Source organism: Sesamum indicum, linkage group LG9, assembly GCF_026168435.1.
Source record: "Sesamum indicum cultivar Baizhima isolate 11 linkage group LG9, ASM2616843v1, whole genome shotgun sequence".
NCBI lineage: Eukaryota > Viridiplantae > Streptophyta > Magnoliopsida > Lamiales > Pedaliaceae > Sesamum > Sesamum indicum.
This window is the reverse complement of record NC_142665.1, coordinates 4,660,014-4,676,942: the sequence shown is the minus strand read 5'-3', so window position 1 is coordinate 4,676,942 and position 16,929 is coordinate 4,660,014. Positions and strand designations below refer to the sequence as shown.

General features: G+C 35.3%; 2 protein-coding genes across 3 annotated transcripts; one reads left to right on the top strand and one right to left on the bottom strand.

Moving 5' to 3' along the window:
* Window positions 1–1,873: 1,873 nt before the first annotated feature.
* Window positions 1,874–7,299, top strand: LOC105170628 (Protein kinase superfamily protein). The gene is made up of 6 exons (XM_011091470.3): window positions 1,874–2,571; window positions 4,052–4,387; window positions 4,539–5,094; window positions 5,937–6,123; window positions 6,222–6,588; window positions 6,917–7,299. Exons 1-6 carry the CDS (start codon window positions 2,026–2,028, stop codon window positions 7,043–7,045), a joined length of 2,121 nt encoding a protein of 706 aa, XP_011089772.1. The 5' UTR covers window positions 1,874–2,025; the 3' UTR covers window positions 7,046–7,299.
* A 783-nt stretch (window positions 7,300–8,082) lies between these two features.
* On the bottom strand, window positions 8,083–16,872 carry LOC105170627 (peroxisomal nicotinamide adenine dinucleotide carrier). 2 transcript variants are annotated; one of them, XM_011091469.3, is made up of 11 exons: window positions 16,660–16,872; window positions 16,360–16,458; window positions 16,203–16,277; window positions 15,790–15,920; window positions 15,609–15,663; window positions 11,610–11,762; window positions 11,025–11,093; window positions 10,834–10,941; window positions 9,777–9,845; window positions 8,742–8,796; window positions 8,083–8,623 (listed from the first exon to the last, which is right to left on the bottom strand). In XM_011091469.3, exons 1-11 carry the CDS (start codon window positions 16,738–16,740, stop codon window positions 8,442–8,444), a joined length of 1,077 nt encoding a protein of 358 aa, XP_011089771.1. In that variant the 5' UTR covers window positions 16,741–16,872; the 3' UTR covers window positions 8,083–8,441. The 2 variants fall into 2 exon arrangements, with proteins under 2 accessions (XP_011089771.1, XP_020552495.1); XM_020696836.2 differs by having other exon boundaries at window positions 15,790–15,927; window positions 16,660–16,809.
* Window positions 16,873–16,929: the final 57 nt, after the last annotated feature.

The following is a 16,929-nucleotide window of genomic DNA, read 5'->3' as shown; positions in this document are numbered from 1 at the left end:
AGAATTTGCCAAGCCAATGGATTTGAGTTTCCTTCCAATTCATCACTTTAAACAGGGTAAAGTTGCATTTTTCATCCCACAGGACATGGGGTTTGCACTTTGGTCCCGTACTTTACTGTGTTTAATATTTTTGATCCTATACGATTGAAAAACGTTGTAGATGTGGTCCCGTTTAGTAATTATGTGGGACCAAAACTGATATTCTTTGGGACATCGGCTACAACTTGTTTTAATCATGTGGGATCAAACATATAAATCCCGTAAAATGCATGACCAAAAGTGCAACTCCCTCTTGTTTTATGAAATCAAAAGTGCAATTTTGCCCTTTTAACTATTTTTAGTGCCTATGATTCAGTATACTAAACTTGTGTTTTTATTTAAGTGCTAACGTAATTTCGATTATGCTGCTCCACCCTTTTTCGATAATATCTTTTAAGAGTAAATTCTATTATAATCAAGTCTTGATAAAACTTACAAGTTGTAACTTCTAATCCCATAACATTTGTTTTTTTTTTTATCTAATTCCCCATTCTGCTAATTAAGTAATCTTTTAATTTCTTCATTAATATTAAAAATGAGATTAATTTTGAAATTTAACTCAAATTTGTGTTTGTATAAATTCAATTATGAAATTATGAACATAACTTGTTTAAAATTAATTCTCTCATAACCAATATTTGTTTTTTGTCTATACTATATATCGATGGAGAGCACTTTTCGATGTCTCTCTTGTTTTTAGTTAATATGCTTTTTTTCTCTTTCTCCTAGTCTAAATATTCTCTTTCAAAATTATTTACTTTTCTTACAATTATTTTTAAATTATAATTTTTTTTCTACAATATTTTTTTTTATTAGATAAACTTTTTATATACATGCATCGAATGTCCCACATTCAATTAGTAATTAATTATGCAATTGTGAAACCAAATTAGGTCTGCTCTTGTAGTTTGACCAATTTTTCAAGTGTTTTGGTTCTTTAAATGTGGTTTTAGTAACTTGATAATAATTTTTTTTGCGATTCAGCACATATATTTTTCATTTCCCTTTTCGTTATGCAACTTAAGTTTTTTATACTTTTGGTTCAATTGATTACAAAATTCTCATTTTATAATTCTAAAAAAATAACATTTTTGTCCCACGACACATTTTTGTTAAAAATTTTAACAGAGAACCTAATAGTCATTTAAATATCTATCGAAAATGTATCATAAATCACAGATGATACTTTTTGAAAGTTATGCCATAAAAAACGAGAAGTTTATACCCAATAAAATTAAAAGTGTAAAAGACATATATGAAAAATACTAATTTTTCTTTGTTTAATAGAAGTTATTTGAATTGTAAATAATAAATGATTGAAAGTTGTACGTAATTGTAATCAATTTAAAAAGAAAAAAACCAAGAAAAACGTAAAAGACTGTGTGTTTGTTTTTATTTTTAAATTATTTTTGAAATAAGTCAAAACATATTAAATGTGTCATTATTCAAAAATATCTTATTTAGGTGTTTTTAACTGTTTTAAAATAAATACACATATACATAAATATATATAAAAAAGATATAATTTGACAATTAATAGTAATTTTTGTCTTTCAAAATACAACATTAAACATACAATACTTATTTTAAATTATGTCAAAAAAACAAATCTAAACATACATACTATTTTTAATACAGACTTATTTATATTTATTTTTCAATCTCTATTTTCACAAAACACGTATTCAAACGCTATGTGCCGGATTTGTACAGTGACCTCTACTATTAACTGGAAGATATTTGTAACTTGTTGAATTGAACTACTTACTAAATTTTATGGCCCACAAATGAATTCCGTGCTTGCGTTCTTTGTTCAAACACGACAGTGCTCGACGAAAGGTCATTGTGTTTTCATCCAGAAAAAAAGGAAAAAAGAGAATAAATAAAATACATCTGATTGCTGTCCTAATAATGCAGAAAATAAATACATACATACTACTAATCATCTGATTCCTGTAAAGATCGAAAAAACAGATTTTATCACCGATGAGTACCACTACGTTGTCGGTCCCTTGTTGCGTGGGTGCGAGGATTTCGGTTCGGAGGAGAGGGAGGGTTAAAGCAATTCCGCCACGAGCGGCGCTGGTTGAGGCGAAGCCGAGACCGGCACAAGCCATTAACGGTGGTGATGGCAGTGCCTCCGTGGCCCTCTTGCGAGTCAGAGACTCATCCTCCTCTGCTCCGTCTAGCAGAGACCGAGCTGATGATATGCAAGCGGAAGCGAGGGCTATGGCCCGTGCTGCTAATGCTTCGGTCTACAGTCCAGAACTTCTGGCCACTAAATACGGGTCGCGCCCAATTAAGGTGGTTAGGAGGGCGCTGGAGATATTTGCAGGGCTTGGTTATTTTGCCTTCAATTTGTGGCTCGATCAAGTGAAGGGGCAGCTCGATCAGAACCAAAGACAGCGGGCAGTCCAATTGAGGAAGACTTTAACTAGATTGGGACCTACTTTTGTCAAAATTGGCCAGGGTTTGTCCACCAGGCCTGATTTGTGCCCGCCCCAATACCTAGAGGAACTTTCTCAGTTGCAGGTACATCCTTAACCTTTTAATCTTGGTTTTTCTGCTTATGTATTTATGAACCGTTGGTGGCTGTAAGTGGATTGGGGAAAATACGATAAGAGGAAAACACAGTTATGATCTTCTCTTTCTGGTATTCTGAGGAAATAGAAGAACATTCCATGGCATTACATGTTCCCATGGCAATTAACCCTCGGTTAATGACATTTTACCCCTCTTGAAATGGACGAATCCAAAGACAAGTGTACCGTACAAAATCAGTATTGAGATAAATGTATTATGTTATATCCATATTTTTATGATGCACTATGTAAGTCCATGTTATGATTTATATATAACATGTAAGTTTGTGTTGGATGTTCATTAACACTGAGATATGGTTTATGTCCTTAATCTATGAGTATGTTGGACACCATACTTATTATGATGTCTTGTTGTACAATTATAGACATTAATGTTACCTTAAAACCAATAGAAGTTAAGGAAATCGCGAAAGGAGAAAGTGGCTGTAACATAATCTCAGAAGGAATAGGTGTGCTCGGTGGAGGATGAATGATGTCTGCCTGAACTTCACCCTTACTTGGAAAACATTGTTGAAAAAGTGGCTGTTATTTCGTGGGAAGTTGAAATAATTGTATGCTGTTTATGATGACAAAATTGATAATATGTTGCTTGTTTGCTCTCTTCTCCTACTATATTGTAAGGCCCTTCGTCTAGGATCATAACAGAAATTAGTGAAAACAAATGTCTCCATCTAAAATAACTTATGCCATGTTTAGCATGACCATTGAGAACTTCCCATGCGAAGCCATAACAAGCAAATTTTATATTTCATCGAGGTCTTTGTATTTGAATGACTAATTAATTAGTCAAAGAGATCTAGAACAGACATAAGAAACTCATAAACAAGGGCAAAGTAGGTATTAAGTGCCTAATCCAGGAATGGAGAAGTAGTAGTAAAAAGAAAGAAATATTCCAATGAATTTCTCGAGTGTAAAACCATGATCATCGATCATTGACTCCTCATACAACAAGATTGTCAGAGTGCTAATATCTGCAAGCAATGAACCTGCTCTACACATACATGTCATATTATGAACATGAGTGTTATACATGTAAATGATGGAAAAAAAGGTTAAATTATGCATCTTGAATACTTGGTTCAAGTTCTATCACCAGCTTCTGTTGTTGTCATTATGAAATTCCACAAAATCTTAAGGTACTATCTTTTATGTAGCATGCCCTTTGTTTCTAATAACTTGTATCCATTGGGGGAAGAAAATGGTAAGGAAAAACAAGATTTAAAAGGAAAATCCAGTGAAATTTTCTATCTCTGCTTTATTATTGGCTGTTGGAGTTGCAAAATTTGCAAAAATATCCCTTCATGTATGTTTACATGCCATGGTGTCTCTCCCATTTTAACTATCCAATTACGTTATTCGTTTGAGCTTAGATGTCATAATAATGTTCTTTCATTTTTTTGGTGAAGTAGGATGCTTTGCCAACATTTCCAGATGCAGAAGCATTTTCATGTATTGAAAGAGAGTTGGGATGTCCACTTGATTCTATTTACTCATCAATATCCGCATCTCCGATTGCTGCGGCCAGTTTAGGTCAAGTTTACAAAGCACAGTTGAAATATTCTGGGCAGGTTGTGGCTGTAAAGGTGCAGCGACCTGGTATTGAAGAAGCTATTGGGCTAGACTTTTACCTCATAAGAGGTCTAGGTTTTCTCATAAATAAGTATGTTGACATTATTTCAAGTGATGTTGTTGCCCTTGTTGATGAATTCGCCCGAAGAGTTTATCAGGAGCTCAATTATGTACAGGTTAGTTTTCAACATTATTTTGCGTTTGCCACAGAACCATAGCCAACTGTACTTTTGAATTAAATCCCGTGGTTAGGGAAATGCCATCAACGTAGTTGTGTGAATGAGAAAGCTAGTGGGTTTGAATAATAATTTTCACAGGTCTATGCAGGAAGGACAAAATGCAAGGAGATTTAAAAAATTGTATGCGGACAAAGAAGATGTCCTTGTCCCTGATATTTTCTGGGACTACACAAGCGGAAAAGTGCTAACGATGGAGTGGGTTGAAGGCGTTAAATTAAATGAGCAAGAGGCCATTGAGAGGCAAGGGCTGAAAGTACTGGATCTGGTGAACACTGGCATACAATGCAGTCTTAGACAGCTGCTTGAGTATGGTTATTTTCATGCAGATCCTCATCCAGGGAATCTATTAGCAACACCAGATGGGAAGCTTGCTTTTCTTGATTTTGGAATGATGAGTGAGACTCCTGAACAAGCAAGATCTGCCATAATTGGTCATGTTGTGCACATGGTTAATCGGGACTATGAAGCCATGGCTCGTGATTACTATGCTTTAGACTTTTTGTCTCCTAGTGTAGATGTATCTCCCATTGTGCCAGCTCTAAGGAACTTCTTTGATGACGCACTAAATTCGACTGTGAGTGAGCTCAACTTTAAAACCATTGTGGATGGTTTGGGTGCTGTCTTATACCAATATCCATTTAATGGTGAGCATCTATCTTCCTTACAAGTTACAATCGTATATACTGACTGCTTTTGAGAGGAATAGTTTGTAGCAAAATACTCTCCTACTGCACACCGCTGATAAATGAACTAGAGCTATATTTTCATCAATTTGGTCAACATAATATTGCAAGGAGGAGTATAATATGGGAAAAACGGAGGACAAAGGATTGAGCTATGTGCTGCAGAATGCAGCTGTCTTGTGGTTGTTGAACAGTACCTCAAAACATAATGACAAAAAATTAAGGCTATCTTTACTAGGTGGAGAACTTTATAATTGTTGAATTATGAGGATTAGAAAACCATCATCGTGGTCAATTGCTGAAAGAATGATTGCATCAAGAAGTTCAGATTGCAGTGATGATGAATGTGATGTGTTTTCTCCTTAGACTAGATTCTGTTCTGTACTTTGTGAGCTTTGTAGTTGGGGAAGCTTACTTGTGATTTCCTAAAGGCAATACTTACCAACATTTTCTTACTATGGAAGCATATGGCATCATAGGTAATATAATTCCAACAGCTGTCAAATGTAAGAAAGGAGACATGTTGATCCAGAATTGCTGTTCTTTTTGGTTTCCCTATACATTCTTGCCTGCTATTCTGCTGTATTTATGTTTAACAAGCTGTTGCAAGCCTGTGAAGTCTTGATGCAGCTGTATGCAGATCAGCTAACTTTTATTGCGCTATGTAAATGATCAATGTGGCAATTTTCTTTAATTGGAAGACTTCTGAGCAAGACTGTGTGTTGTTTAAAATTGACCTGCATGTACTGTGATAAAATTTCCTCTCTGCATTTTGTCTAATAATTGCTATTTAATTCTTGCAGTGCCTGCATATTATGCCTTGATTTTACGGTCTCTCACTGTTCTAGAAGGTTTAGCTCTGTATGCTGACCCTAATTTTAAGGTGCTGGCTGCATCATATCCGTATTTTGCTAAAAGGCTTCTTACTGATCCTAATCCATATCTCAGAGATGCTCTTATTGAGCTGCTTTTCAAGGATGGGAGATTCAGGCATGTGCGGTGGACTGATTTATTTCATCACTATCTGTATGATGAGTTATTCTCCTGTGACATTACTTGAATGTAGAAGCTTCATGATTTTGTTGCAGGTGGAATAGACTTGAGAACTTGCTAGTCCAGGGAAAGAAGGACTCAGATTTCAATGCAAAAGATGCTTTACAACCTGTTCTCAAACTATTGCTGGGTGCAGATGGTGAAGAACTCAGGGTTTTGGTGATTAAAGAAGCTGTGCGTGTTACGGAAGCTATTATCCTGGGCTCCGTGGTTGAATCATACAAATCAATTCCTGATGTTATTAGGACACTTGTCTTTAATTTCAGTGCAACTGGTCCATTAGTAATGAACTCGGCTGAGCAGGAAAGCATGTTGGAACTTAGGGCACAAGTATTTAGAATATGGGAGCTTCTACGATCCTCAGACAACTTCGATCCTAGTATGTTGCAGCCCATCCTACAGGTAAGAAACTAATATGCCATTTGCTTAAGTTTTATGTTTGAATTCAAAAGGCATATTGATGTAAGATCTTTAAACCTCTATAAGTACAGTTCTTATGTCTGGAGAGGATAAGTATTTATGGCATGAATTACGGAGTTCTAGGGTAATATTAGCTGCTATGGTGCAACTTATCAAGAATTTGAAACTAGTATATGTTCTAGAAAAAGGAAACTGATGTTTTCTCCTCAGATCTTAGAATGGTGAGATAACTTCACATTGGTGTGGTTAGCTCACTATTGAGAATGAAATAAATGTATAGTATTCAAGCTAACTTTAGAATTGTAAGCAGGTACTTCAAGAACCCGAAGCACGAAATCTTGGTGGGCGTGTTGTCGGTGGAATTACCCAACGCCTCGCTGCACGCTTACTGCAGCAAGTTCTCCGAGATCCTCCAACAGTTTCTTCTCCAACTCCCTAATTGTTTTAGAAGTGGATCATGTAAGTGGTTCTTTATTTTTTACCCAGGGCTGGGGGAGGCCAATCCCTCCTGGGCGTCTCTGATACATTCACTATCTAATTTTGGGAAGTGAAAAGGAAAGGACATCAGGGGCGACATTCTTTTGGCACTAAATTTGTTTTACTGTCTTCTCAATCCCCATTCACATGACTATAGAATGAATGGTGGCTTCTATATCTTTTGTGCTTAATAATGAATTATATCTTTTGGCCCAAGATTTCTTAACATCATAAGCTGTGGAATTGGGAATATACATACTCTTTTTCTCTAGTTTTTTTCCCTTAATTGAAAAAGATAGCAGCTATTATTACTGGCGTTGTTCTTCTGGGAGCTGGGCTTGATGGACAGGAGGGGTGGTGGATAGAGAGAAGGGCAACCAACGGAGATGTTGGAGGAGAAGGGAGCGAGGGAGCGAGGGAGCGAAGGATTGAAGATTGAGGTGGAGGGATGAGGCGATAACTAGTTATAACTAGTTATATAAGGAAAAAGTTGATTTACAATATTATTATATGATGGACATACTCAACCTTAGTTGCAATTATATAATTCGGGCTTCTATTGAAAGAGGTAAATACCAAAGTTCAAAAACTCTTTGTTTACGTATATAATTGGGGAAGAATGATTTTTTGCATTTTAGGTAATATAAATTTAATGATGGATATATTATAGATGTACCTTTAAAACTTTAGCAACATTAAATTCTCACCCCTTTTTTTTAAAAACTAGTAAAAAGTATTTCTGTCTATAGTACTTATTTTCTGATGTAAATTCAGTACGAAATTTCTTTGTTTGAATATAATTTGTGAAAAAGTGATTAACTTGGGTGTATATATCTTATAACAAAAAGATTACTAAATTTATAAGAATCAATTTGGTACATATAAATAATGAAATATTCAATTTACAAAACATAACTTAATCTTTACTCACTAAACTTCGGGTGGAGTGGGGGTTTAGCAGTAATCTTGGTAGCTGGATATTGCACAGGCACAGAAACATAGCTAATATATATGATACACATTACAATTTAGATTGAATTTCTGCAACACAGACACAGGATAGGTTTTAGTGAAGAGCCCACATATCAGAGATATCCACATTACAAGCGCTCTATTTTGTGTGATCTGATGTTTAAGAGAGCTGAGATAACTAATTAGATGACCTCCACAATGCTTCTTTTCAGTGCCATGACGGGTCGCCCACTCTCTTAACTTGACATCCGACAACAAGAGTGAAAACATTCTCAACAACTCCACAATTTGTTTCACAATCATCAATAGGAAAAGAAACATAACATCGATCTCACCTTGCTCTTGTCAAACTAAGCAGCGCATATAACTTCCAGGTGGTAATAATATCACCCAACACTCTTCAGACGACCTTTCTCTGAGAATAGAGCATAGGCCTTAACAAGCTCCTCCTTCACCATGAAAAGTACCGATGCAGCAAAAACACTCTGTACTATCTTTGTGCTCATCCCTTTGTAAAAACTGCTAACCCCTTCGTAACGGATCATTTTAATGATCGCATCAAGTGTACCTGCGCTATAACGAATTCTAATCAACAATTTCACCACAAAGAGGAGATGCTCGACATTTCTTATGCGTATATGGTGATATCAAGAACGATATATATTATCGACAAATACTTTACAAACCTGAATATCTTAATGACAAATTTCCTCCAATTTCCTGCTTTGCTTGAAGTCTTGACTGCAAACAATGCCAAACTTGTACATTTTCAGATGGAAAAGACTTTAACAGGATAACAATATATTATGCTGCTATAATCATAATGCAAAATCATAACACATAGGTACCTTACTCTAATCTTTTTGCTGCTGAAATAGTTAAGTAAACACCGAAGCAGAACAAAAGCTTGCAGAGGACTTTTCTGCTTGATTTATCAGCTTAATTCAGAGTTGTGCATATAACAGCCTCTAGCATCCTCCATTTTCAGTTGGATCTTTTTCAGGCAGTACAGTTATCTAGTGATATTACACATCTATTTCATGTTACAGACTGAAGCATCCAATGATTATACCTCTGTCTAAAAAGAAAAGCTTGGATAATGTTCAGTTAATAATTCAATTCTGTTATCATAGTTGAAAGGATGATCTAACAGTATATTTTATGTGTTAATTTCCTTTCACAATAGTGCCAACATGTTTCAAGGTGATCTATGGGCCTTCTCTCGAAGATGTGAAAGCTGAATCTGTTATGCAATATACGCTTACAGCTCATGTACTTTTTATTGAGAAAATCATCTTCCCATCCCCAGACATCACATAGCCAGTAGAGACTAAATGGACTACTACTCTATGCATCCAAGGTTACAACATACTACAAGGTATGAATGGAGGTAACAAGTGCTCCATGCATGCCTATAATGTGTGTGTCGTGCAGGCCAGTCTACAAACAGTCAGCACGATAATAGGGACTCTATATCATCTGTAGTGAGTCAAGGTGCAGTGAGAGGCACATGGATGACTTTAGGATTGGTATCACAAAACCAAGAGCCATATCCAAAGCTTGTTATCTCTTGATTTTAAGACATAAATGGTGTGGAACTAATTGATCTTCACTTCAACAACCATTGAATCATTCCGGTTGCATGCAAGAATACAATTGGCTCATGCTAAGAATCTACAATACTTTCACAGTGGCACCAAAGAGAAATAAACAAATTTTACCTTAACAACCAACAGAGGGTACGTACAAACAGTTGCTCCGAGTTTTGCCACAGCCCCCACTAGAAAAATCTGTGTAGATGAAGATAAAGTGAAGATTTTAACAGTGGATGCTTTTACAAGTACAGAAAATACTACCAAGGCACGAAAAGATGAACCAAGAGAACACAAAGTTGGCAAAGAGTTACAGAACTATTAGAGTAAAATGAGTCGTAAAGTGGAACTGCTCTTTTTCTTTGACGCTCACAGACATCAGTTAAAAGATGTTTCACTGTTAATGTGAAGCTGCAGCCTTATAACACTTCAGAAGAGGTATAACTATACATTATAATCTGTCTATGAATCCAAATACTGAAAAGCTAATTAACTCCTGAGAATCTGACAACAAATCTGATCCAAGAAACTTACAGATTCATAGTGTTTAGTCCATGCACGCACGACCAGTATTTGCATGAGTTGACCAAAATGTTCCCATTTTGACATAATATCATCAAACATGCATGTAAACTTTTTACACTCAAATATGATACTAATAAGTCTCTGAATAGAAGTTTTGATCAATTAAGTGCTCCTTGTACAATAGTTTGTCTATGTGTTTTTGTATGTATATCTGTCTATCTGCACACATTCTCACACCCCATATGATTCTCTGTTGCTGTGTGTGTGAGTGTGCACAAAAATATTGTAAATGTCTTTAGACTCACTATCTCATTTGAAGTTAATTAAAATTTTATGGTGAAACTGGAATTTTGGTCTTAGGGCTAAAATTCCTTCTGCAGGGCCTAAAGAAATTCTCTTTTACATGTTCTATTCATACATACAGTTGTGTTTCCAAACATCCTTGAACAGTGTTTTAAAGATTCAATTGAGATTTCAAAAGCACTTCGCTAATCACACCTAACCGTAGAATTTGAGTAAAAAAGGTGGGTGGCAAACGTAGAAGTGATCTTAGCTTTTCATACTCATTATCCAGCATCAAGAAAAGATAATGAAGGAGCTTATTGTGCTAGACCTATTAGAAGAAGGGAAAATTAAAGAGCCACCATTTCAGCAGATTTACCTCCAGAGCTGTTACATTCTTGGAACCTTGTCTCTTAGCCACTCGCCTAGTCCTCAGATGCTTTAACAAAGTCTCATAAATCATGAACTGAATTGATGGATTGCACACCTGGCACGCCAAAAGTCAAAAACAGTTAGCAGGAATCTCAGAAAAAATCTAGTAATTTTCTTTATACGGAAATATAACCTTACCATTATTAGTGTCGGGATGAGGCCTTTCCAGAATCCAGCAATTCCAGATTCATTATAAACCTCGCATGCCTACTAAAGATATCCAAGTAGAGGTCTTACTAACAGAGATGGCAATTGAGATATTGAATGAAAAGCAAGATAGTATATTATTCATATAATTCCGAAGCAAAAATGAATACTACATTCTTATTCAAAAATTATTGTCACCGGGACTAATGAAATACCTTGTGAAATCACCTCAGGTACTTTCTTATGTTTAGTGGTGCTTGACTTCACAATCAGGAGAATTTATGCCAACATAATTTCAAGAAACTTTGCACAAGATTCACCAGTAGACACGAGAACGGGTAAACCATAAGTTTTCTATACACAAGGTCTCCATATGTTGAACAGAGAATAGCTTTCTACGAGACAACTGCTAGCAGTTAGGGATAGTCATTTAAAAGCACCTCTTTGAGAAATTGAGCATTGGACAAGAAAGCTTAGGGATGACTCCAATAAAAGGAGGACTAAACACGCTGTCAAACAATACGTTTATGTTTTCCATAAAGCTGAAGAAAGAAGAATAAAGTTAGTACTACTTACCGCTTGAAATGTTCCATAGGGATGGGGCTTTATGGAATCAAGCACTGCCAGCTGGGCTGACAAGGAAGAATCTAAGAGAACATTTCCTGAAGCTTCCTTTATTAAAGCTTCCTTTTTTGCCTCCACAATTTTTCTTTCTGCTTGAGTGTGAGTCTGCAAATAGAAAATGAATGTCAGACCATGTATCCTCAGAATTCATTATTTTACTTTAAGATTATTCAAACAGATGTTAATACAATTTATAAGCTATCTACTTGATGCATATTTCCAAATTGGCTGCAAAAGACTAGAAGACATAAACTAAAATTGCATGATTGAGATTAAGAAAGAGTGTTCAGATTGGCGGCAGAAAAGAAAAGAACAGAAAATGCAGTATTGAAATCAAAAGTCAGTTATAGTAATCACGACCAACATATCAACTCTCAACTATGCTACAAAGTAATTTTGTGTTATGTCATTGTAAATGTTGAAAAACATAAAGGGTAAATTACAGATTCAAACCCATATGTTTAGCCTATTACAGATGACAAAATATTAAATATTAAATTATTCCCCTCTCTAACAGCTTCAACTTTTAGATGTGCTAGTCAGTCAATATGGTCTCGGAGGAGTCAGAACCAAACAAGAGGTCTTGAGTTAGAATCTCACCACCATCCATTTATGAAAAAGAGTTTCACGTGCTAGGTATCACAAACTATAGAATGCGTGTGAAACATATCAAATATTAAATGATTCTTCTTTATGATGGTTTCAACTTTTAAATGAGGTGATCATTCGATCATATAACCTTCAGTTGTCAGAAGTTTAAATCTACGTCATTAACATTCGGTTCCTTACAACATTACATCCTAACAATGCTTTACATTAGGGAACCTCACAAACATCAGCAACAAAGCTGCTTGGTGTCGGAAAATACTCTTTTCGTTGCTCTTGAGGTTTTTGACCTGTATTTCCCAACAATCTTACCTTTCTGGCTCAAGTCTAAGTGCCTTACCATCTCATGTGAGGGGTAAATCTAAATGCTGAATATAGGAGTGGTGTCGGTATATAGTTTTCCTACTATTTTTATGCAACTGCTTTTCATATCCTTTGCAAAATTTGCCATTCATACAACTTATTTGTTCTCTAGAGTTGATATGGCATCCCACAATTACTATAGGCACTCCATTATTTGTTGTTCTTCTAATATATTTTCCTGTTAGTGGTGTATTTTAGAGAGTTAATATTAACTCTCATCATTTTATTTTTCTTAGAATGTTTATATGGCTTCACCTTGGGGTACTTATGATATTATTAATGGATAAAATATGGAACGGATGACTGGAAATGCCATAATAGATGAAATCCCATGTCTAAAGAAGTGATATGTTTGGTCGGCTTTTGCATTTGGTTCGCATCAAAATTTTCAATTTTAGTTTAATCAGTTAAGAAAATGATGAACACCTAGCAGCACCAAGGAGAATCTCTGTAATTGGATGGCCACGCCAAAGGCGGTAACGATAGTGTGAGTGGGACTTGGAGAAAATACTCATAAAGAAGAATTTTATTGTGAAATCGGAAAAAATAAAGGGAGTAAATGAGAGTTCCACAATTTGGAGGAAGACAAAATTTACCATTTTTCTGGAGAAGTTTCCAAATCATCATTTTCTTCTCCTCAGAGAAAAGTCCGTTTGCTCGGAGGAATGACAATTTTCATTCTCTGAGAAATTCCTTCAGAAAACATTTTTCAAATTATTACATATTTTACGAAAAAGGTGTATATATCTTCCCATCACTACATGAATATATAAATATATATAAACACATATATGTACATCTTTCAATCATTCTTTTTAATCAGACAATTAATAAAATTTGTTTTCACACTACTATTTGAAAATTACCATGGATCATCTGGACTATTTTGATTCTTGGCACATCTTCAAATTTACTACCAAAACACCATTAAACCAAAACAGAACTCCCAAAAAGTTCAAAAACCAAAATTTGCTGGAAATATAGGAGAAATCAGATCATCCACACGATGTGACAATTCCATTTTTCTTATGTATACATATATTTATATTGCATAAAAATGTCACTGTACTATGAATACTGACACCCACTATGATATTTAAAAGATTACACAGACATCAATACATATAGTCAGGGCCCAAAAGTTAAACTACAACATGTATCTTTAACAAGTTAAAGAGTATAATACATAACAACATATATCTTTAAGAAGTTAAAAGAGTAAAATTTATGTATACCACCTATATGGTTAAGGGTAAAACCATCCAGTTACTTTATAAATTATTTCTCTGTTTTTAATTTTCTAATTCACAGAATCTGTAAGGACAAAGTCCTTTTACTGATTCCGTTTGGGGTTTTAAGGAAGGCATGTATATGCGATGTTCCCAAGGGGCTTTCGTACTTATGCATTATCTCAAGAGATGTAACTGTAATTTACCCTAAATAAATTCTTAAACGTTCTGATATAGAGAGAAATTTCAGAAGAGAGATGAAGACAGTAGAAAGATAGTGCTTATGCATTACTAACAATCAATAGCTCCAGATGGAGGTAGAGTAGTTTTTTTAAAAATGTACGGCATGCTTTATCTTGTCAAGAAGAATTGAATGTAGATGATTAGGATGGTCCAACCTACAAGTCTCACTGCTTGCAAAGTGCTTCTACTTAAACCATAGCATTTATCAAGCAATTTATGTAAAATAACACTGGATGTTTTACGTGTTGAATGGCAACTCTTGTGAAGGGTGGCCCAGATGTTAGGATTTATTTGATCTCGCCAAGCATTTCCTTAAACCAGGACATGCAACTCTAAAGCTTGGGTTTATTCTGGCTGACAACTAATCATCTTTGAAATCCCAATTCAGTTGATTGAATTCCACGCGATATCAAGTTCTTTTGTTGCATGAACTCTAAGAACCTTTTTGAGGTCTCATCACTTGATGGAGACCACCTGGTTTGCATTGAGCACAATGCAGAAACTGCTTGCTCATCAAAGGTTACCCAGTAACTGAAAACTTGCTGGATATCAAAACTTGAGTTCCCATTATAAGTTTTTTTAAACTACGTATCGAAGCACACTCAGTAATTGTTCATAACTAAATTTCGTTATATTTATTTAATTATATGAAAGAGAAATGTAAAACTAATATAAAGAACTGATTAGAACTGAAACAAATAATTTTTACTAATATGTTTATAAGTATAATATTATTGATAGAAAATATTAAAAAGATGGTGTTCGAGATATGTAATGACTTGTCTAACCCTGTATAATATAGGGACTTCCACCTTCAGTTTTAAACCCCTTTGGCTAGGTCCTTTCATGATTTTGCTATTCTTGTTATGTTAGATACTATATGAAGTTAAACAGAAACAATTAATCCCAAAAACCTTCACCCAGAATCTAAGATTCACAATTATGTCACCATCCAGTTCTCTAAGCAATCAAAACTGAAAACTTAAAAGCCTTGAGGCAGAATGTGATCATAATTCAACAGCTATTAATTTTCTCAAAATTTATACATATAGTGAAGTTTTTTAATACCATGGATTTAAGATTGTTTAAGGTATTAATTTAATGGAAGGAACTTCTCATAGAGTTTATGTATTTTCTTCCATTCACATTCTCAAACAAAAGGTTTAATAAACCACAAAGAGTGATGACACATTGAATAACATGTGAAATATTCTTCTCAAGACAAGAATGAAAGTTCACTTCTTTAAATGCTGCAGTTCAATAAGATTCTAATTTCATGCAGATTATGTGCACAATAATTATTTATAGTTATACGAGTAATTTCAGCATTAGAACTTTTCCAGGGAGTGAATCATGGGTGTCAATGAGATCTACCACTAACCAAACTTCTGGACTGCAAAGAAAATGATCTGATTACTTGATCCCCGAAAATTCTAAAATGTACCACAAATACTAAGTTAAGCAAGGGATTTTTCTTCAGCATGAATGATGGTTTCCTGTGGATAATTACCTGCATACGAGTCACAAGAACCCATATTGGGTTGGTCAGCAGCACATTTACTGACCTGCAATATATAAATCAAATCAGAGTCAAGGAATAATGATCATTCGACATTGGGAGCACATTAATGGTGAACCAGAAAGTAAAAAGCATTAACAAAGTCACCCAATACATAAGCAAGAGAGAATACCCAGCAAGAGCAGCTACTACAAGCCAAGAAAGCATTCCAGGTGAACCATCTCCTCGTCCTTTTCTTTTATTTGCACTTGCAATAGCCTCAGCCTTGTTTTTGAAAGCTTGGTAAAATGAATAATATATACCCTGGCAGCTTCACAAAGAAGAGTATTAATTATACGCTTGACTACATATTTTAAATGGATGACATCAAGCTTATAGCAGCAGCAAAGAATCTAAAAGTATATGTTCCTACAAATACAAATTTCAGAGTCAGATTTATAGGTCCGAAGAACATGAGTATAATGGGATTGACTTGGTTGGAACTATGTCAATCTGGTCCAGAGAAAATCCATGGAGCTCTGGAACTATGTCAACAATATTAGTCACTCTAAGAAGAATGAGAAATCAAGAGGCAGTAAATTTCACCTGAGAAGCAGCAGTGCCAAGCAGAGAAGGCTTGAGGCCGCTGTAAAGTCCTCCCAAGCCTTCATTTTTAATGACCTGTTGACTGAAATCAGTTGAACTAGCCTCTAAAATCTTGAATAGGACATCAAAGTCGTGGTTTGGATCGAATAAGACAAACCTGAAAAATGTGAACAAGTGTGCTCCCATGAGGTCGTGTGGAAGGTGATTGAACTGAGTCCTTCTTAGCAACTCTTTCCGTTTGCTGGCGTGTATTCACCTGCAGCCATCAATACTTTAAGCTAGCCCATTAATGCTCTCAAGAACATATGAAAATCACAACATCATAAAGTGGAAATCATGGGCAACGATATTCAAATAGCCATAGTAATTAAAGCTTGGAGCAAAGTAAGGAAGCCTGAAAGCTTCAAAAATGGAAAAGGAAAAAAGACCCAAACTTATGAGAGAGAGGAAGAAGTACCGTTTGGAGAGGGTAGGTAATTATCTGAGCGATAATGCCTCCGCCGGCTCCGGCCATCCCGTTTACTATGGCGTTCGACATACCGATAGAGATATCGATACAGATACTCCACTGTGATGTGATACTCTGATACTACTCCACCTATGCTACAGACTAACAATAATAATTCTACTAATCTAACAGTAAAAGAAAACAAAAAAACGACAAATCTTATCTTCAATCTTTGATGATTTTTGTAGCGACCCCACCACTTGTAAAGAGTAAAATGAC